The 20,200-nt window shown below is 48.5% G+C and overlaps 12 protein-coding genes across 12 annotated transcripts; 5 read left to right on the top strand and 7 right to left on the bottom strand.

Annotated features, from left to right (window-relative positions):
• Positions 1-604: 604 nt before the first annotated feature.
• On the bottom strand, positions 605-2,857 carry N7509_004524 (putative copper amine oxidase; the record flags this gene model as incomplete). Its single annotated transcript, XM_056629161.1, has 3 exons — positions 605-1,771; positions 1,878-2,454; positions 2,523-2,857. The coding sequence occupies 3 exons, from the start codon at positions 2,855-2,857 to the stop codon at positions 605-607; spliced, it is 2,079 nt and encodes a 692-aa protein (XP_056488463.1).
• Positions 2,858-3,699: 842 nt separating this feature from the next.
• N7509_004523 (uncharacterized protein) lies at positions 3,700-4,465 on the top strand (the record flags this gene model as incomplete). Its single annotated transcript, XM_056629160.1, has 2 exons — positions 3,700-3,814; positions 4,140-4,465. 2 exons carry the CDS (start codon positions 3,700-3,702, stop codon positions 4,463-4,465), a joined length of 441 nt encoding a protein of 146 aa, XP_056488462.1.
• A 318-nt stretch (positions 4,466-4,783) lies between these two features.
• Positions 4,784-5,524, top strand: N7509_004522 (uncharacterized protein; the record flags this gene model as incomplete). The annotated part of the gene is made up of 1 exon (XM_056629159.1): positions 4,784-5,524. One exon carries the CDS (start codon positions 4,784-4,786, stop codon positions 5,522-5,524), a length of 741 nt encoding a protein of 246 aa, XP_056488461.1.
• Positions 5,525-5,848: 324 nt separating this feature from the next.
• On the top strand, positions 5,849-6,835 carry N7509_004521 (alpha/beta fold hydrolase; the record flags this gene model as incomplete). The annotated part of the gene is made up of 3 exons (XM_056629158.1): positions 5,849-6,211; positions 6,259-6,609; positions 6,662-6,835. 3 exons carry the CDS (start codon positions 5,849-5,851, stop codon positions 6,833-6,835), a joined length of 888 nt encoding a protein of 295 aa, XP_056488460.1.
• A 343-nt stretch (positions 6,836-7,178) lies between these two features.
• N7509_004520 (uncharacterized protein) lies at positions 7,179-8,057 on the bottom strand (the record flags this gene model as incomplete). Its single annotated transcript, XM_056629157.1, has 1 exon — positions 7,179-8,057. The coding sequence occupies one exon, from the start codon at positions 8,055-8,057 to the stop codon at positions 7,179-7,181; it is 879 nt and encodes a 292-aa protein (XP_056488459.1).
• Positions 8,058-9,499: 1,442 nt separating this feature from the next.
• Positions 9,500-11,375, bottom strand: N7509_004519 (MFS transporter; the record flags this gene model as incomplete). Its single annotated transcript, XM_056629156.1, has 6 exons — positions 9,500-9,604; positions 9,676-9,774; positions 9,849-9,923; positions 9,967-10,628; positions 10,699-11,128; positions 11,199-11,375. 6 exons carry the CDS (start codon positions 11,373-11,375, stop codon positions 9,500-9,502), a joined length of 1,548 nt encoding a protein of 515 aa, XP_056488458.1.
• A 757-nt stretch (positions 11,376-12,132) lies between these two features.
• On the top strand, positions 12,133-12,555 carry N7509_004518 (uncharacterized protein; the record flags this gene model as incomplete). Its single annotated transcript, XM_056629155.1, has 3 exons — positions 12,133-12,139; positions 12,223-12,384; positions 12,449-12,555. 3 exons carry the CDS (start codon positions 12,133-12,135, stop codon positions 12,553-12,555), a joined length of 276 nt encoding a protein of 91 aa, XP_056488457.1.
• Positions 12,556-13,434: 879 nt separating this feature from the next.
• Positions 13,435-14,094, bottom strand: N7509_004517 (uncharacterized protein; the record flags this gene model as incomplete). Its single annotated transcript, XM_056629154.1, has 1 exon — positions 13,435-14,094. The coding sequence occupies one exon, from the start codon at positions 14,092-14,094 to the stop codon at positions 13,435-13,437; it is 660 nt and encodes a 219-aa protein (XP_056488456.1).
• A 51-nt stretch (positions 14,095-14,145) lies between these two features.
• On the bottom strand, positions 14,146-14,703 carry N7509_004516 (uncharacterized protein; the record flags this gene model as incomplete). Its single annotated transcript, XM_056629153.1, has 1 exon — positions 14,146-14,703. One exon carries the CDS (start codon positions 14,701-14,703, stop codon positions 14,146-14,148), a length of 558 nt encoding a protein of 185 aa, XP_056488455.1.
• A 293-nt stretch (positions 14,704-14,996) lies between these two features.
• N7509_004515 (uncharacterized protein) lies at positions 14,997-15,486 on the bottom strand (the record flags this gene model as incomplete). The annotated part of the gene is made up of 2 exons (XM_056629152.1): positions 14,997-15,205; positions 15,273-15,486. The coding sequence occupies 2 exons, from the start codon at positions 15,484-15,486 to the stop codon at positions 14,997-14,999; spliced, it is 423 nt and encodes a 140-aa protein (XP_056488454.1).
• A 1,116-nt stretch (positions 15,487-16,602) lies between these two features.
• Positions 16,603-18,192, top strand: N7509_004514 (uncharacterized protein; the record flags this gene model as incomplete). The annotated part of the gene is made up of 1 exon (XM_056629151.1): positions 16,603-18,192. The coding sequence occupies one exon, from the start codon at positions 16,603-16,605 to the stop codon at positions 18,190-18,192; it is 1,590 nt and encodes a 529-aa protein (XP_056488453.1).
• Positions 18,193-18,579: 387 nt separating this feature from the next.
• N7509_004513 (fungal specific transcription factor domain-containing protein) lies at positions 18,580-19,974 on the bottom strand (the record flags this gene model as incomplete). The annotated part of the gene is made up of 4 exons (XM_056629150.1): positions 18,580-18,615; positions 18,721-18,852; positions 18,918-19,383; positions 19,433-19,974. 4 exons carry the CDS (start codon positions 19,972-19,974, stop codon positions 18,580-18,582), a joined length of 1,176 nt encoding a protein of 391 aa, XP_056488452.1.
• Positions 19,975-20,200: the final 226 nt, after the last annotated feature.

The raw sequence follows: 20,200 nt of genomic DNA, 5'->3' as shown, positions 1-20,200 counted from the left end.
AATGGGGCCTACCAGGCTATTTGGGTGTATTTGGCCCGTTTTCGCGGGCGCAACGCGGCTAGATCCTCATCGGGTCTGATATCCATGGTCATCGCACATCTACTTCCTAATGAACTGCGGGAATGGTTGAAAGAACGAAAGCGAGATGAATTTAGATTCTCGGAATGACGGAAAAAAGGATATTAATGTGGAAGATAAGCGGAAGCCTGTGGTGGAGACCGTTAAATTAGGGTCCCATGGTTGGCATGGCCCCGTGGACTAGTAGCATGATGGTGCCAACACTAAAACTTGAGTTATCCTCGGTATTTCGGAACTACTCCACCTTGTAAGTCAAAGGATCTGCCAAAGCGTTCGGCGAGAAGGAAGGGCGGCGCCGCCTTCAACTCTACCTTCTTACAGGAAGAGTGCGGGACAGAGAAAACTGATATGATTGTAAAAAATCGCTTTAAACTCGAAGCTTATGAAAATGATCATCAACGCCTAGTCAGATAATGCAGGCGTCAAGTTTATACTCCAACATTTGAAAGTTTCCCTAGCCCTTCCGGTAGAAGTCGAATACAGATGCATGTATATTACAGTCGTTTCCTTGATCATAGGCTGCCGTCTAGATATGAGACTTACGGCAGCAATCCTTGTCTGCCAGTCGCGAAGATACGTTCTTATTTGAGGGAACGTCGATGGAAGGATTCTCTACGAAAAAGTCCGCCGGGCGGATCATAAGCTGGAATGTTTCAACAGGCCTGCTGCTATTAGTAAAAGGAAAGCATGTGGTTGCAAATAGGTTGGGGAGGAGATCATACATGACGGGCCAGTCTTCCACGCGAGGATTGTGGGTGATGCCAAACGAGTTCCAGACCACAACGTCGGTATCAGCCACAGAGTCACCTCGGCGAACGGCGTCTGCAACGCCATCAATCTCATATTGACTTTGTAGGGTGTACCGGCCACCCGCGTAAAGCTCGTTATCTTGATACTTTGTTACCCAGACATGATGCTGCGCGAACTGAGCACGGCGGGCTTGAACGGACTCTGGGTCGGCCAAAAGGTTCTGGGTGGCGAGAGGGATGAACTTGAAGCCAATAGGATTTCCACTGATTGGGTTAGTCTTGTGTGGATTGATCATTTTGATTGTCCTGTTATACTTCGGGGCCGCATCGATCCAGGATGCTCTCTCGACTGTATTTTTCGTGATCTGATAGAAGTTGCCATTGGGGTTGGTGACGGCGTTCATCGGGACTGGATGTGACTCCTCCACCACCACCGAATTCTTCTGTCCGTCGATAGCCGGGTCCATGCGGACACAGAATATGTGTTGGTGGTTCTGGGCGAGAACCCCTCCACTGACCACGTTGCCGTAGTCGCTGACCTTGCCCGCATCGATGTTGACGACATTTAAAATGCCGGTCGCTCGGGCCTCCACGGTGATGTCGCCTGACTGGTTAAACTTGTAGGCAAAGATATACTCATAATTCGCGAGCGTGATGATGAACTGCACGACAAGCTCCCTGTTACGAGTTACCACAGCCCGACCGGTACGCCAGTTGGAGTGCTTCCAGGCGATTCCGTTATCTTGTTCGTGAAGGCAAATTGCGTTAGGTAACTTCTCAGCAGTTCCATCTGGCTTTGTGATCACGGCATCAAAGTATTTTATCACACCCAGGCAGTCACACCCAAGAGAGAGATTGTTGGCCATGTTTCCACCGCCGCCATCGCCGAAGTCGAAGGCCTGTTTTCGATGGAACGGAGGACGAGGATCGGCGTACGGTACAGTCTGTTAGGGAAGGGGGCGTGAGCTCCAAGAACATAAAGAAAGTATGAGGCTATATGTGTCGACGCAAGCGCAATGAGGCAGACACTGGCCAGAGATTGGAACATACCATTTCACTGATGGCCAACCGATGCATCACGCTGCGGCCATCGTACCACAGATCGTGGATCGTCGCACCTTCACGTGGGTTGAAGCCCACGCGGAACCGCCACTTCTGCCATTCGACCAGCGACTCGTTGGTGACGCGAAAGGAGGGACCCTCAGGTTGCACGACGTTCAGTGGCTTGAGGTCCGCGCGAGTACCCTCAGTAAGCAGCTCGGGCACATATTCGGAAGGCTTGCAGTGACCAATGATATCACGCTTGAAGGTTTGTTCTAACAATCCATCTCCTTTTCCTCCAGTGGCCGGTCGGTCAACACGGATGATCTGTTGGGTGTGTGCATCCAGCACAGGGATAATAGGCAGAGGAAAGGAGTAGAAGTTGGAGTCCGGGTTGCCAGATCGCTTATCTTGGGCAAAGCATAGTCCCTGGAAAAAGCGACGGTTCTCGTCGGTATTATCCAGTCCTCCATATGGCCAGGGCTCAATGACGACCTCGAATCCATCGGGTAGGGAGAACTGAGCGATGGCTTCCTGGAACAAAGGCGAGCTCATACACCGATCAACGAGCACGTCGAATTCGCTCCTACAAAGAGTTTGAATTAGCTGACAGGAAACTAAACAACCAAGCGTAAAATGAAGATTAAAACGAACAAGGTGAGGGACGCATGGTGCTGCTTTCCCACAACAGTATGTTTGATCTGCTTGTGAGCAACGAGATCCACCACCGACTCCTGATACTCAGGTATGCGATCAGCGCCGATGACGTCGTACTGGCATAAGGCCAGGCGCGGTGGGCGTGGAGTGGTTGGGCTGAGACGACCTGCATGTTCAAGGGCAAGAAACTCCAACAATTGAGGCTTAGGGGGTTCCTGCAGGAAGATCTCTCGGAAATCGATAAGAATGTTGTCGGGATGAGCAGCGCGGACGAGGTCACGGGCCACGTTGGTTTCCTCCGGAGAGAGAATGGCAAGGGGGTGGGCCACCATTATGTGTACTAGCATACAAAAAATGTAATGTAATTAATCTTAATTATTTTTGAAGCAAATTAGATAGGACACCTACCACCTTTTATCGTCTTTGATCTTTCTTGCTACGGAGTATCCCCAACGACATTCCGTCAACGGTTCCGAGCTTCCGCAAGCTCCACTTGACAGACTTCCTTGGTTCGTTTTAGTCTCCATTTAGTGCGAGGCGCGAGTTTTGCCCATTTAGGCATCCCCGGATTGACGGGGCAGCAGGCCTGTGGGATATAGTGACCAGATAGAAGATATCAAAGGTAGAACAGAGAGGGTAGAAGGGTTGCTCTGACAATCAATTAGATACAAAATATCAGCCGCCACCATGCGATGCTAAACAAGCAGCTAGCACTATTCTTGGAATAGTACAGTATTTTTCTTTTTTTCTCTCTATCGCCGCGCTGCTGCTACTGTTATCTCTCCCCGCATTTCAAAACCCAGTCTCAGCAATCATTCCCATTGGTTGCGACTTCGTATCTGGCGGGTCGATCATGGAATCTAGGAAGGACGGAACTCCCCCGCATTTCGTGGAGGCAAATGGCATATCAGGGATGCTTATGCCGATGACCCATGGCCATCAATGTAGCCACTGCAGTGGCCTGCACGCCCTTTGTCCTGATAAGGTCGTGATAAGCCGGCATGCAGCCCAGGTGCGGATTCATGCCCGCCATGCCCCTTTGATAGAATTATCTTAATTTCCGCCCTGTCCGAGGCTATATTCCTACCCTTATATTACGGAGAAGCCATTCCACTCCGAGGGTCTGGGCAAGAATAATCGGGCCCAGTCACCTACATAGCTTTCTAGTTTCAAAATGGATCCCCATACCGATCGACATCCAGACACTAAGATGGTCGCTTCAGACCCGGAGAAGCCCATTAGCGACGAGGAGCAGTTGGCAGCACTTGGTCATGTGCAAGAACTCCGCCGTGAGTTCTCACTATGGTCCATTGTATGCTTACAGATATCATTGATGGCCACCTGGGAGGCTCTTTCATCCGTCGTCGCCACGGCCTTGACTAACGGTGGTGCCCCTTGTCTCTTTTATAATTAGTGAGAAAACCCTAAACTCCGAGTATCTGCACTTTGGTTTCTAAAGGCCCTTTTCGTTATTACACAGCCTTATTGCCTTGATTGGAACGGTTTTTATTGTGCTTTCTCTTGGAGAAATTGCCTCAATCTTCCCCACTGCTGGAGGTGTGCCTCCCGATAAATTCTCCAATGCTGTCGGTCTTTTTGCTGATATACATTCAGGACAATATCATTGGGTGCATTGTCTCAGTCCACCTTCCTACCGATCAACTGCGGCCTGGTTCACTGGCTGGGTCTCCATCGGTGGACAGCTCGTTCTTTCAGCTTCCGCCGCTTTCGCTGCTGGGCTCCAGCTGCAGGCGCTAATTACCCTCAACAATCTCGATACATATGTTCCACTGCGATGGCAGGGAATGCTTTTCTACTGGGCGATACTGGCGTATTCTACAGCGGTTAATGTATGGGGATCTAAAATTCTACCACATACCAATCTCATCGCAGGTAAGAAGCCGCCCGCTGTCAAGAAGCTCCCCGAGATAGATGTATGAAGAGGCTAATATGACCACAGGAGTACTGCACGTTGTTGGTTTTATTGTTATTGTTTCAGTCCTTGGCTCAATGTCATCGAAGCATACTGCAACCTATGTCTTCACTGAATTCTCCAATAGCAGCGGATGGTCCAATGACGGGGTCTCCTGGCTAGTTGGATTGCTGAGCACAGTATACCCCTTTCTCGGGTAAGAATCCCATTTCCATAGAATCCAACTGGCAATAGGCCGCTGACAGACATTTATCTTACCAGGTATGATGCAGCTTGTCACCTGAGTGAAGAGCTTCCTAAGCCATCTCGAAACGTCCCCTTGGCTATGATTGGAAGCGTTGCGATCAACGGACTCATCGGTCTGGTATACACCATCGTCCTACTTTTCGCTTTGGGAGATCTCAACGGTCTTCTGCAATCAAAGATCGGCTTCCCATTCATGCAGCTCTTCCTCAACGTCACCGGATCTCCGGCCGGGGCATCGATCCTTGCTCTGTGTATTAGCTTGATCGCGCTCGCCGCAAACGCAGCCGGCGTGACCTCAACAAGCCGCACGGCGTGGGCCTTCGCTCGGGACAACGGTTTGCCAGCATCGGGATTCCTGTCAGTTGTCAATCCAAAATTGAAGGTTCCGGTTCGCATGGTGCTACTCGTGTCTTTTCTGCAGATGCTGCTAGGACTGATCTACCTCGGTAGTTCCACTGCATTCAATGCCGTTCTGTCCATGGCCATCCTGGGAATGTATGCATCTTACTTTTCGCCAATTCTCTTTATGCTGCTCTATGGCCGCCGCTCCTCCAGTCCCATAATCCGAGGACTTGGATCGGGTCCGTTTAATCTTGGGAACCGGTGGGGGCCCGTCGTGAACATCGCAGCCATGTTGTGGCTGGTCCTTGCGATGGTCTTTAGCACGTTCCCCACAGTTGAACCAGTCACGCCAGTCAACATGAACTACTGTGTGGTCGTCACAATGGGATGGATGGTAATTGGAGCGGTGTACTACTATCTACTGGGCGGCAAGAGGCACTTCACCGGGCCTATAGTGGAAATAGTCGAGGGAATGTAACGGCACCTATTAGCTAGTGGCAATCTAGATGAACGCAATACTATTCCTGATGATCGATACTATTTCGAGTTAGTTCGTAGCGTAAAGGCAACCACACAAACACGGCAAGGGAAAATAAAGCCTATTGGGATGGACCGTCTCCGAAACCTTACGCCAAGGGTTGGAGGGGTTGAAAGCGGGTCGCGAAGAGGGGCATATACAGGAGGGGACGGTGTGAGAAATCGAGAAAAAAAAAATATATAACCTTGGAAGTACCGTGCAAGTCTTGACAATCTCTTTGTTTCGGCTCCCAGCTGTGCTGATGAAAATAAGCAGTTAAGAAATATGACAACTACCAGCATTATCAATGTTCCACATCTGGGGGGCATTGAGGCGGCCTATCAAATGCCCGAGGCCTATGACTCGAACAAGCCAACGCTGGTACTGGTCAACGCTTTCACAACATCTTCTGAGCTTTATCGAGCTCAGTTCAGTGACTCGAGATTGACCGATCAGATGAATTTGGTTGCAATCGAGTTACTGGGTCATGGACAAACTCGTACTGCTCGTGAGCAGTGGACATACTGGGATACCGCGGAGATGAACTTGCAGGTTTTGGATGCATTGAAGGTAGATCGGGCATTCGTCCTGGGCACCAGTCAAGGTGGATGGGTCACCGTTCAAATGGCTCTCCTGCGGCCGGAGAAGGTATTGCCCCAATGCTGCTGGCTCTTTTCGTCGCTAAGAATAATTAGATCCTGGGGGTTATTCCTCTGGGGACCTCGATGGATAGCGAATCGGATCGAAGTCGTAAACTGGAATGTTGGGATGGCCCGGCAATTGTTTCCAGCTTTGTGGCACAGTGGGCATCTAGCCAAGGTGATCCCAACTTCGAACCGGACGACAGCTATTGTAACGCGTTGATCAACATCGGGTTCAATGAATGCTCGGATGAAACTCGGACTTTCTGGCAGTCGACTCTAAAATCCACATATCGTGGAGAGGAGGGTCGACGCCGGATTCGCATGGCCGCGATCAACTTAGCCGAGCGTGGGGGGCTTCACCTGCGACTTTCAGACGTTAAATGCCCCGTCAGATGGCTACACGTACGTGTTTCGCTGATTAGCTGACAGAGAGCGCCACTAATTCAAGTTCCAGGGAACCAAAGATGCCGTATACTCAGTGGCTAATGCGAAAGAGGAGATTGAGATGTTCGTCAACTCGTCGGATGCACAGTTAGTCCCAGTGGAGGGAGGCGCCCATTTTTTGAACTGTTCTCATCCGGCTGAGGTAAATCAAGCCATTTTGGAATTCGTGGGCAAATACAAGTAGTTATCTGGGGAACAAGTATGCTCCGAGTCCATCATGATGAGAAGCAGGAATATCGAGGGACAACTTGAAGATCAGAAACTGCCTTTGGCGATTGATATAGCACTTCCTAGTTATTAACCATTTCATAATCTCTGGTTGTCTTCCATTTTAGTCAATTTTCTTTCATTATTTCGTTGCTGCCGTGAAGAGATGGACTCTTTGAATATGGTTCGTAAAGCTCATGAGAATTAGCTGTGGTCATATACTATCCAACTATCTTTGGCGAATTGCCCCCAATAACGCTGCAAATAATCATTAACTCTGGTTGGCTTTATCGAACACAGTTTATTCAAAGCTGGCTCCACTATAGACCCATCACAGGCACAGACGATGGACAGCTGAAGCTCCATACGGGCGATAAACTGATGGGGGGAACCGAATTAAGTTTTGTTTGCAGTTGTTCCACTGTGACCTTGCGAGCTTCTACTGCCATGCCGGTGTGCTTCTGACAGAGAGCAACCAGCTCGTCAAAAGACAAAGTATCGCCAGCCATTCCAAGCTCTCTGCCCGCCCACGGTTCGGGTAGATCTAGAGCGGCAACGACAAACCGGCCCACATCTCGGATATCCGTCATTGTCAAATTTGGGGTCGTTCCATCCTGACGAACAGGTACATCCACCCATGGTGAGTGGCGGTTGTCAAGGTGAAACAGATATGGCCCTTCCTGGAAGCCGGCGAGAGCTTCCGTTCGGGTTGCATCACCTGGGCAGCCAATTCCGAGATAGTTCATGAACATTCCGCAAGGAAATCGAGCAGCATCGATGCGCCCTAGGTCAACAGAGGACTGCACCGCGCGCCAAACCACATTCTTAGCCTCTAATATATCCACCCTAGCTTGTGCCCAGCCCGATAAAGCAAACTCAGAAGGGGCAAAGCGATGACAGCCTGCTTCTTCCGCCGCATGAAGCAGATTTATTTGAGCCGTCACCCAGTCAGGACCGGGTATCAAGAGGACACTGATGACCACTTCGACATCGCACAGGGCAGCCACAAGCGATGAATGCGAATGGTAGTCGACTTGGCGAACTTCTAGGTTGCGAGGCCAGAGTTCCGAGGCGTGATTTGATTTGCGTTCTCGGGACAAGATGACCGGAAGATAGCGACCGCCAGTCGCCTCGAGGGCGGAAATGATAGACACACCAAGAGTGGAGCTGCTACCTCCAGCTATTGCGACACGCGCCATCGAAGGAGAAGGAGATCACCGAAGTCCGTGGAGGGAGGTAATACAGTGGGTGACTGGTGACTGATGAAAGGTAACCTGGGGGGGGGTTTATGTAGGCGCTGCGAGGTTGCGAGTTTCCGAGGTTGTGAATACGAGAATGTCCAATCATGTCGTCATCGCACGGTCGGAACAAGATCTCGGAGATCTTTGGCTGGATCAAAGTCCGACATCTCTCAGTCGTGAGTTCTCAGCCTAATTGCTTTGGGCTCGTTGAGGTTGTGTGGCTGCACGATAGAGAGTTGAGAGGTGGTGGGTGAGAGGGAAAACTGTTAACTAAGGGACGGGTGCATATGGTGTGTCTGGTCATGTGACCTGTCATCATAATAAACGCTCATGAACTTGACATTCAAGTTTTTACCTACATGAACCATGAGAAAAAGGAATATTATTGTTAGATGTAGTACGAATGCACAAGGGTTTCATTCATTCCAGTTCCACTGCCAGTGGTACCAATGCATACCCGGGCACATGGGCATGCTTTGCACAATTCTGCATACTACTGCCACCTGAGCATCGGTTAAGATATTCAAGTTCTCTGTATGATGCCCAGGTGGGTATCCGCTTGCAACTTAAAGCAGGGTTCTCGAGTGGGATCCTTACCCGGAATTCTAATATTGGCCCTTTGAAACCCCCGGAAATTGGGATATTCTAACAGCGGACCAGGAATATATATTTTGTACTAGTAAGTGCTACTAGTAGTACTACTACTAGCACTCCGGGCTGATTCGAGGTGTAAAGCCTGTGTGGACTCACTGCCCAGGTGGTAGGTGTTCCAAGGTTCAATTTATATACTACTACTACTAGTAGTACCTAGCAGGTATGCTACTTTCCAAGGTTTGTTGTAATTATCTACTAGTAACTTTGGAAACGACTTGAACTCCCAAGGTTCTGTATTGATAAAAGGCTGAAGTCCAATACTAGAATAGATGATGAAACCTGAGCCGGATGACTATAATTCGCGTGTTCCATCTAGATCAGTCCCATCAAGGAATCGTTATTTGGGGATTCTAGTTCTCTAGGGTCATAGTTGTAGCATACCAAATAGCTGCTCCACCGTACCAATTTAGAGAAGCTGATTTCTCTTGACCCGTATCTAGTGTGCGTGAACATGCTCCTCCAGCACTCTCGCACTGTTTAGAAATAACAGGAAGATTTCAGGATAAATGTGACCAACCCCGATAGTGGTCTGCAGCCGAGGGATTTCATCAAATATTCTCTACTCGCCTGCAACTGACTTTGTTAGGATGTCAAGGTGCAAATGCTGAGATAATAAGGCATATTTTATGCCCGGACAAGCCGCTAGAAACGGGAGACTTTGTTGCTCCAGGGCAAGAGGAAGGGCGAATGCAAACAACGGAGGAAAAAAGCCCAGTAGCAGATGGACTTCCGCATACATAATGCCGTTAGCTGCTTCGTCGACCGTACGGCTCGAAGGGAAATGCACCAGCCACAATAGCCATGACGATATATAGTGCAGCACATATGAAAATGGGAACAGGAGTTGTGGTCTGGTGTCAGGGTCAATATCAATTGCAAATAATGTGATGGATAGGATACGGCAGGGAAAATGATAACTCACATCAGCGGCTTCTCCGACAACAGCACTCACTATACCCATAATACGATTGAGACCAATAGCAACCCCGTTGCCGGTACCTCTGTGACCGGAAGGGAAAACCTGGACAGATTTTAGACCTGACTTTCTGCTTGAAGTGTTCATCCTTCGAAAATAAAATGATATCGTTGACCAACCTCTGGTGTATACGCATATAGTGTACCGTAATATATGTTCAAACAGAACGAAATCGCACATGTGAAGCCGAGATTCTGGTTCGCTGTGCGTACTTTAAGTGTAGCAGAAGAAAAATACCATGGTAATCATGGCGCCGATTATCATTGTTCCACGGCGACCCCAGAACCAAGGTGAGCGGCACATGAGCCCCGCTAGGACAGGACCGAAAATACCGCAAGTGTTGTTGATAGCATAATTCCGCCAGGTAATATAGTCACTCGCTTGACCAAAGCTCGCACCACGCGATGCGAGATATGTTGGCAAGAAGACATTGTATAGGGGATAGGCGAGGCCGATGAGAAGCCAGGAGAACCACACCAGTGTGGTGGAGATCGCCATCTTTTTTGTTGTGAAAAGGCCTTGTAAATGGTAAACCACTTCCTTGGAAGAAATGAGCCGTTTTGTCATTCCAGTTGCGGTGGTCTCGTGGCGATGAGATGCACCGCAGGCCTCCAGACGCTCTATGCTAATGCTGCACGGACGATTATACCGTGTCGCAAGATCTTGGAGCACCCGAACAGCCTCTGCATCCTTTCCTTCCGCGACGAGAAATTTTGGTGTCTCCTGCAGCCGAACGATGGTGATCCGAAGAACGGAAAGAACAAAGACAAAAGCCCCCGAAGTAAACCAGACATACCGCCAACCTTGGTTATTTTCTCTTGTGCAGGTGGCTGCATCAGAACAAGAGTAGTTTGGAAGGAAAGCCCATGCGAAAAGGCCTGCAACTAGTTGACCGAGGCCTGAGAAAATTGAAATGATTAGCAATGTCACGCAAATGAGGTGGTGGGAGAAGGCTAGATTGTTCCTTACCCCACCAGGCCGCCATGAGTGTCAAAAGCCATTGGTTTTTGCTGGGAAGATATTCGAGGAAGACTGTCGTATCCAGCACAAGGTTTCCCCCTGCGCCGAAGGCACTCAGGCAGATAAATAACCCTAGTGTTATCCACGATGGGGAGGCCCCAGCCACTACTGTGAAGACCGAGGAAACGAAAAGGGACACGTTGAATGCAAAGCGGCGACCGATGATATCGGCCGAAAATCCCCAGAAGATGGCGCCAGCCAGCATACCAACATAAACCGCGATTGTCAGACCCGTCGCGTAACTTGGTTGGAACTCTAGCCTAGCCTGGCCTGAGATAATGGACTGAATGAGGAGAATGAGCGAGTCGACGGCGTATCCGAAGCCATTCAAACAGAAAAGTTTCCAGTGGTGACGCGTAAATCCAATTTCATCGATGGCCTAAGAAGAATGGTTAATGGCCCGACATCATTAGGGCCGACAGATGAAGGCATTTCAAGGAGACACCCACGTCGTTGACAATCAACATCTTCGCTGCGAGCACTCGATCGACTTCCCCGCCCAAGAGGTCGTTCTCCCCATGGTCGATCGAACGCTCCCCGAGCGAGGGGCTGCTGGGACCCTTGGACGTGGCTTTGTCCTTGTCCATGGCCTCAGCAAGGCCGCCTGCGGAGCTCTCCAGATCCATAATGAGACGAATGAGTAGGTCTGGATCGGTAATGTTATGTTGCTAATATTGCGTTTTCTCCGACGACGCGTTCAAAGACGAGGAAAGCGACAGACAGATGAGGGGAGAGATCCGACAGTTGGGGACAAAAAACCATAATGTTGACCAAATTAAGCGAATTTGCACGATGTCCCTTTCCCTCAACTTGCCCGCTTGGGCTTTTTCTTTCGCCCGTGGCATCGTGAGATTGTGGTGACCCAATCAGTGCAGAGACGACAGAGACGTGCGACTTATCTAGCATGCCATGCTAACTCGATATGGTAAGAATCGACAGTGTGGGGAACTGAGAGCGAGTGGGGCTTTCCTTTGAACGTGACCCTCCCTGGCAGGACTTTCGGAGATATTGTGGAGATAATGTTAGATAGTCTATCATATCCCAGACTACTAGCACAGACAGTAATGCGAAGCCAGGAGATGGTTGTATGTGTAGAGTAGTATCCATAATTATACTAATAGGCTTTCTATCTGGTCATAGGTCTGAAAATCCCAACTTTTGGTAATATTTGCCTAGCTCCAGGGTTCCTTTAGATTGAGATGGTCCGAAATCAATGCCAGGTGCCCAGTATATCTTGCAAGGGAAATTTTACCTTAACTGGAGGAGAAATTGAACATGGGAGTACGAGAACTTTAAATTGAAAGCCGGGCCAAATATCTAAACTCAATGGATTTCACTTAGTTCAGTGTACTGAATTCAACAAAACTTATGATAGCAGTAAGCATGCGCTGTAAACATTGCAACTGACCGTGAAAGAACTGACCATATTAACTTGCGTTTGACGCTCAAACAACAACGCCAAACCCCATCTAGCACCTGGGACCCTGAAGCACAGGAATACAAGATCCCGTAAAGACAATGGCACCAAGCTGAGTTCCATTGGCGTTGTGGACGTATACCTGGGAGGACCGGGTACCTCTACAGGCGCCGAATCCGCTCATGGAAGCAAAGGCAGCTCGGAATGTATTGGTACAGGTAAGTTGGCCTGCGACCTTGGCATCGTCATAGCTAACATCATCGCTCTTGGCAAAGGCAGCAGATCCGGCAGACGCTTTTCCTGTGATGAAGGCTTTCGCGCAGCTATTCAACATCAGCTGGACCAATACCGTGAAGCTTATTAAGGCTTTAGAAACGATGACTGGGTAAAATAATCACACAACTAGCCTGTCGAAAATACCGTCAAAGGTATCATCCTAGAAGATTGGAGCTAAACTAGAGCAACCATCACCACCGCCCTCGGTCTTCACAACGTCTTTGAGTTGAGCTCAATCGGCAACAACAGAGATAGGCAAAAGGACAGCTAAAGATTATGCCGCGAACATAGAGGCGCACGTCTTGAAAAATCCTAAAAGATTCACACAAGTTTCTTAGGAGGGGATTGTTGAGAGACCGATCATGAAGAGAACGATTACAGCTTATACTGAAAGTAACATCATATTTATACTATTTCAAGCGGAGAAATACTTGGTAATTAGGAGAGAAGTCTTGAAGAACTTCAATGTACTTTCTCAAGTTAGTCTAGTTGAACTTGCAAAGAGGAAAGGCGAGATCGGGAATAAGGGTCGGCGTGAAGGCTCTGGTGTAGGAGACCCATTTGGCTTCCACAACAAACGAGATAAATTCGGCGACGAGAGCCATATTTATTGCATTCAAGTCATGTATGACTAAAAGGGGCTCCTCTTGTATCCGGAATAGGTAATATAATGTAGATCGGGTATAACTTTGAAGGATGAACCTAAGCCTGAGTCAGTTGTGCCCAGGGTTGAGTAGTATATACGATGTTGGCTCCCACTGCCAAGCACTGCAGCCAATAGGTAACTACGAGCCAAGAGCCTTGAAATCCACTATAAAACATCGGGAGAAAAAGGCCCGCGAATAAATTAGTTTCGTCCGCGGTATTCAAGGCCGAAGACTACATCGCAACATGAGCAATTACTTGGCTATATCGGGGAGGTATCAACATTGGAAGCTGCGTTGAAATTCAATTCAAATTGACGTCGGTCCCAGAACATTATCACCAGCCTTTCAAGAGAGACCTACGACCTCATAGTTCCAGTTGCAAGTAGCATTAGCACTCTGCGCCACGACATTCTTTGTCCCAATCGCTGATGCAACAATCTGATTAGAGCCATCAATGACCTGAATTATCTGCCCACCTCCAACAGCAAGCCCTAAGACACTATTATAGTTCAATCCCTTTTGACCAACAAAACTGCCAATTAATTTGCTGTTACTGTAAACCCTGATAGTATAACCAGCAGAAGGCAAGATAACAGCAAAGTTCACCGCATCACGAGCCGATTGATAATTAGCAATCGAAGAAGAGCAGCTTGCAGTAGTCAAAAGGGGTCGATACCAAAAAGCACCAAGAGGCTTAGTGCTAGGCGGAACAATTTGAGAGATACTTGTCGCGCCACCCTTGTAGGCTTTGATGAACGGTGTAATGACCTGCAACCAGCCCTTGTGATCGTATCCGTTGGCGTAGTCTCCGATATTGCTACCTGCAATTTGTTCTTGCCAGAAGTCACCGACGTAGTGACTCTCGCCGGCGTCATTCCAGGTGATGACTTCCACGAAATCAGGCTGGAGCTGCAAGGCTTGGCTCATGCGCTCGGGCAGGTTTACTTCGCCAACACGGTACCAGTCTTGACCGCTGCCCATGTACTTGAACTGTAATGGCGACATTGCTATTATCAATCTTTTAGTAGCTTCCTACTTGCGATATTTAAGGCTGAACTACTCACGCATCATGTAGAGCTTTCCGGCCGCACGAGCCTGCTGCAAAGCCGCCGAATCAACCTGACTGCTGACATTGGTGGGAGTATTACCGGGAGCTGGCCATGCAGATTCCCAGCTGAAGACACCATCGAGGATAGGATAGGACGTGAAAACGCCATTGGGATAACCAGAGAAGTCATCAAAGTCGGGAATGAAGAATGGCTTGATACCATACGTCGAGGTCATAGGCTGAATAAATCCGGAATTCCATTGCGCGTTGGAGACTGTGCCACCAGTGAAGGTGCTAACGAAAGCTTGTCCATTTACCTTGTAGTATGCGCTTTGGCTGGCGTATGGTGCCAAAAAGGCTGCAAGCTTTGTGACATCCAAGCCCCAGCTCATGTCAAATGAGATGAATAACTTGAAGTTGGTTCCTGATGCAGCGGCAAAGAGATAGTTCAGCGCGTTGATATTCCAAGTATCTGATGAGCTGATTGTATGAGTGTTCAGGGCAAAGCCGTCAAAACCTGCGTTTATTGCATCTCTCACATCGATAACGGCCTCTGCTGATGTCATGGATCCGACCTAATTGTCCTCAGTCTCTTATAAATAGAGGGATTGGGGCTGAGTACCATATAATGCGCAAACACGGCCTTGGTGCTACTTGGCAGTGTGGGAGTGGTTGTCGCAGACTTGGTGGATGTCGTGGTAGTGGTGGTAGTAGTAGTAGGGCCTTGGTGATACTCTTAAAGACTGAAGGGTAAATAATCTTCTTGGAATCATACCTTTGGTTGTAGTGCGTGTAGTAGTAGCCGTTATTCCACTTCCAGCAGAAACCTAAACCGGAGGAGTCAGTAGTTTACTTTTCATTACCTCGTCTCCGGGCGGCATACAAGTCTAGCAGTAGTAGCAGATCCTGCCTGACCGGAGGAAACACAAGTACCAGCAACAGTGCCAGTTGATTGGTAGACACCAACAAGTCCAACCTGGCAACAGAAGTCGTTACCCTGTAATCCTTGCCACAGCGACCAACTTGAGTCGGCGCATTTAGGTGAGCCCTCAACCGCACCAACACAGACTGAATCTTTGGTGCAGGGTTAGTGTGGGCCCAGGGGTATTAATTCAATATAAATATAGGTCCTTACTTGAAGTGCAGCACGAAGCGACCTCAGCGGTCTTTGCACTGAAGCAGTAAAGACCACTTGGGCAGCATCCTCCATCGTTACAGGATTGGGATCCGCTAGGGCAGGTGCTAGCCTGAAGAGACCAGCCCTGAAGAATGGAACGCTGGGATATCACTGCCGCAGAGGCAATCTGAAGGTAAGAGAGCTCCAGAAGCACTAGAGTGGAATAATGCATGATCAAAGGATTTCAATAAACTGATTGAGTACGGTAGAAGCTGTTGCTGACCAAAAATATCTCATTTTGCAACTCTTCGTCGACTCTATATATGACATTTTCTGAAATTTCACAGTAGTGAAGTCTTAGAGCACGTAGACGCCCCACCATTGCAGCAGGATGCGGGGATTCCAAGACGTTGACTTCGGAATAAGAAGTTAATCTAAAGGGCGAGACAGATACCAGTAGAAGAAATTTAGCGATGGTATGTTACATTAAATTAGCGAGCACGGGAACTAACCATGCTATGACCTCCTCGGCTAGTATGGCCGCTTTGGTCATAGATATAGGCCGAATACCCAGGTATGTGGACTTCCAAGGGCGAGAGATATAGCGATATTTCCAACGGTGATTTGGTAAGTGTAAATTATTGATATGGGAAATATCTAGAGATTGATTCTATTGAGAAAATTGGGAGTACGCCACAGAATTTTCTCGCTGAAATTCTCAGCCTCGGCTAAGTACTTCGTGGCTGAACTAGCTCTAGCGCTCTCGACCACGGGATCACTATTCTCCTCCGAAGGCTTGATACTTACAAATTCTTCATGATTCGCCAATGGCGTCCACGAGTCCCTTGTGCGCCACCTCCAGGTTTCAACCGGTCTGCTGGACTTAAGCCCCTCACGGTCGGCGAGTCATACCGAGAATCACAGCGAGGGCTTTGACAACGAAAATATTATCACTTCCTTCGAATTACGATCAAATATCACGAGAATATTTTGAAAGGCGTTAAACTGCATTTCCCCAGAAAACCCCGCGAAACCTAAAGTGGGAAAGTTCGGACGACCATGTGGTGGCCATTCAAGTACTTGTTCCACAAGTGTAGCACAGATAATGAGGTATCGTGTAGATAAAAACTGATATAAATGAGATTGCATTCCATCTGTTCTTCCTTTTATGTTTCAGAGACATTATCTCAGATCGCAACTCCTCTACCTCGCCCTTACCATCTGAGTAGCCACGTCTATCCATAGCCATGGATTCAAAGGCGACTGCGCATGTCGAGCATAAGCTCGCAGTGCCTACCCAGTCTCTGGGGAGAATACCATCGGAATCGACGATGATGCTCTCCTGCGTATGTCGGAGCAAATCCCCGACTTCGCCAACGTGATTGAAAAGGCTCATCGGGCATCCAACTTTGAGCACAGCTTGACCAATCGCGATGCCTTCAAGATATTCCCCAAGGCAATCGGATTTTCGCTCGTCCTTTCTCTTGCTATCATCATGGAGGGATATGACACCTCCCTTCTCGGCTCATTCTATGCCTACCCCACCTTCCGCGAGAAATTCGGAGTCCAAACCGAAGCAAGTGGCTATCAAGTTACCTCGAATTGGCAAACTGGCCTGCAGAATGGAACCAACGTTGGCCAGATCCTCGGTCTAATATTTGCCGGTCTCATTGCAGACCGCTTCGGCTACAAGAAGACTATGCTGGGCGCGTTGATTGCGCTGATCTGCTTTATTTTCCTCATGTTCTTCGCCCAAAATATTATCATGTTGCTGGTCGGTGAAGTTCTCTGTGGTATTCCATGGGGAGCCTTCCAAACCTTGACAACGACTTACGCCGCCGAAGTTAGTCCTATCGTCCTTCGACCATACCTGACAACGTACGTGAACCTCTGCTGGGTCACTGGGCAGTTTATCTCTGCCGGAATCCTGCGTGGACTCTTGGGACGTACTGATCAATGGGGCTGGCGGATACCATACGCAATCCAATGGGTGTGGCCTATTCCTATTATCATTGGTGTTCTCTTCGCACCTGAGTCTCCGTGGTGGCTCGTCCGACATGGGAGAACCGAAGATGCAAAGCGATCTCTCAATCGCTTGTCCAGACCCCAGGTCTCAGAATATGATCCTGAAGATGCTGTTGCATTAATGATCCTCACGAATGCCAACGAAAAGATCTCCCGGGAGGGTGTATCATACTGGGACTGTTTCAAGGGCGTTGATATCCGCCGTACAGAGATCGTCTGCTGCGTCTGGATGTGCCAAGTCTTCTGTGGTATCTGGTATGGTGGTAACATCGTATATTTCCTGCAACAAATCAATTTCAGCAACGAGCAAGCCTTCAACTTCGGACTCGGATTGAACGCCGTTGGCTGGTGTGGTACCGTCTGCTCATGGTTCGTGAGGCAGCGAGTTGGTCGACGCAAGTTGTTCGTCACCGGTCTAGGAATCTTATTCTGCATCCTGATGCTGGTTGGATTCCTCGGTATCCCGAGTGGCAAGAATGCAGGAATTAGCTACGCCTCGGCTGCCCTTTTGATGGTTTTCGTCTTCACTTATGATCTGACCGTTGGGCCTGTTACCTATTGTCTTATTTCCGAGATTCCGTCTACTCGTCTTCGGATCAAAAGTACCGTTCTTGCTCGTGACTGCTACAATGTTGCCAGTATCGTTGCCAACTTCTTGAACCCGCCCATCCTCAACCCTTCCGCCTGGGATTTGAAGGGCAAGGGTGGATTTATCTGGGCCCCCTTTTGTCTCGTCTGTTTTGTCTGGTCTTTCTTCCGTCTCCCCGAGCCCAAAGGGCGAACTCCGGCTGAACTGGATATTTTGTTCGAGAAGAAGGTTCCTGCTCGCAAGTTCACCAAGTTTGAGGTTACGCCGTTTCGATCGGCTAACTTTGAGGTTGTCGACACGAATGCTCTGTCGGAGAAGTACTAGCTAGCGAAATGAGGTGTTGGAGAAGGCAAATAGCTGTAGCATCGAGGTTGCCCCTACCTTAGGATGAGAACGTGCTTGGATTGAGATTGGAGTTTTAGGGGTGAGATTGCGCGTCAGAGAGAGAGAGAGAGGGGGGGGACGTTTAAAAAATCACATATGCCCAATTTGATGATAACATCACTCGGTTATTCCTTGCAACCGAGACTTTGTATAAATTGATACACCACAGCTCTAAAAAGTAATGAGGGATGAAAGCTATAGGGGGAGATTACTTTGTCTTCAAGCGATAACTTATTGATTCATTCGAAGCAATTAAAAGCGTACTGAAACCTGTAGACATTCTCGCATTGATATTGTAATAGCATAGCATGATGGCAGATTAATAATTTAATACAAAGTGAAAGCTTCTTCCAGATCATCCTCCTGTTTAGGATACTTTAGCATGAATGGCAGATATCCCATAGAGGCGGGTAGCTGTCTCAATCTTTGATGTAAATGACACAGTCTTTCTGATTTTGATCCTCCTACATTTAATAGAAGATGTTCTATGGCGACAACAGCATCAAGTGGACCGGGATGAGACGCCGTGTTTATAGGCAGATGTGGCATACAAAGTAACAAGTCCAAAATGGGATTTGCAACTTGAAGCAGCTTGATCTCCTATGAATGCATTTCTGATCAGTCCTCATGAACCCGTTCTTAAGTATTCTGAGAACGCAACTAACCATTCCATAGCCATGACTACGCACAGATTCAATTGACACGTGGGAGATTGATGTCAAATAGTCTCTAGCAATCGAGAGTGGGTAGTCAAATGATAAGGGCTCGATTGACGTCGCCGACGAAAGCATAAAGTGCGAGGCAGAGTATTGCCAGAGTAGAGAGCGAATCCACGCGGAAGTAGTCTGAATATCCACATACTGAGTTTCAGATCTCACCTCAAGTCCAGGCTGTTTGACCTCAATGAGATGTTGAATCTCCGATATCGCGTTCTTGGAGTATGTCTCCGGCGCTTCAATAGCTTTACTGTTAGACAAAGGGTGAAAAATAGGGCGTTGAATGTGATAAAAAAGCTTGACGAGCGTGCAAAAGCCAGCATATAGATCACCATTAGGACTGTTGTGCTCAATTTCGGGAAGATCGGGCATCCTATATAGGGTGATTGGAAGGTCATGCTGGATGCAGAAGGTCCTATAAATATCATTTAGAGTGATCACTTGTAACAAAATGTCGTACTAACCTCTCAGTGATGAAAAGGACCCAGTAGCTCCGCAGCTCCAATTGCCATTGCTTCTGTTGTATCGCATCGGCCGGTTCATCACGACATAGGTGCATTAGGTCCGCGTATGTGATAGCTTCACGAAGAGAGATTGTAGCTGGTGTGACCTGGTCTTGATTGGCATAGTACATGTGAAGGAAGATAGATGTCGCAAGAGCTTGAAGTGATGGTTCTTGGTTGTAGCTGTGCTCCAATCGAACTGTTAGACATTCCTTTGCAAATTCGTGGGCTGTCACAGCAAGACCTTCGGGGCATGGATCTTGTATAAGCCAGAGTCGGGTTTGTGCCAACGTTGCAGCACACAAGGCCGCTGCCATTGAGTGAGAACCGGGCTCAATTGCTTTCTCGCCGCTTAATTGCAAACGAAGATCTTCTGCGTCGATGATCGGCCATATATCATATAGATGGAGTTGGAAGATACCGAGGACAGTGCAATAGTGGGTGAGAGAGATACGAGAGTCCGGGGCGCAGAGCGCTCTAGGGCTTTGAAGTGCTGTTGCCATCTCGACAGCTGGTTCAGGGACTCGCTGTATCTCTTCGATCTTGCGACTGGTGGCCGATCGAGGGCCTTTTGGACCAGGCCTTTTGCGGACCCTCACAAAGGTACATATTTGGCTTCTGGCGAGGCAGGCTAGGCATGGTTGACATCGATCGCATTTCACCCGACGAACGAAACAGCTATCACAGGGGCTGTCCATATCTCAGATTATTCTTCGATGCCAGGAATTA

The sequence above is a fragment of the Penicillium cosmopolitanum genome (genome assembly GCF_028827165.1).
Source record: "Penicillium cosmopolitanum strain IBT 29677 chromosome Unknown utg000006l:49.0-5199605.0:1.0-5204138.0, whole genome shotgun sequence".
Taxonomy (NCBI): domain Eukaryota; kingdom Fungi; phylum Ascomycota; class Eurotiomycetes; order Eurotiales; family Aspergillaceae; genus Penicillium; species Penicillium cosmopolitanum.
Note: the sequence above shows the minus strand (reverse complement) of the source record. Positions and strands in the feature narration are given on the sequence as shown.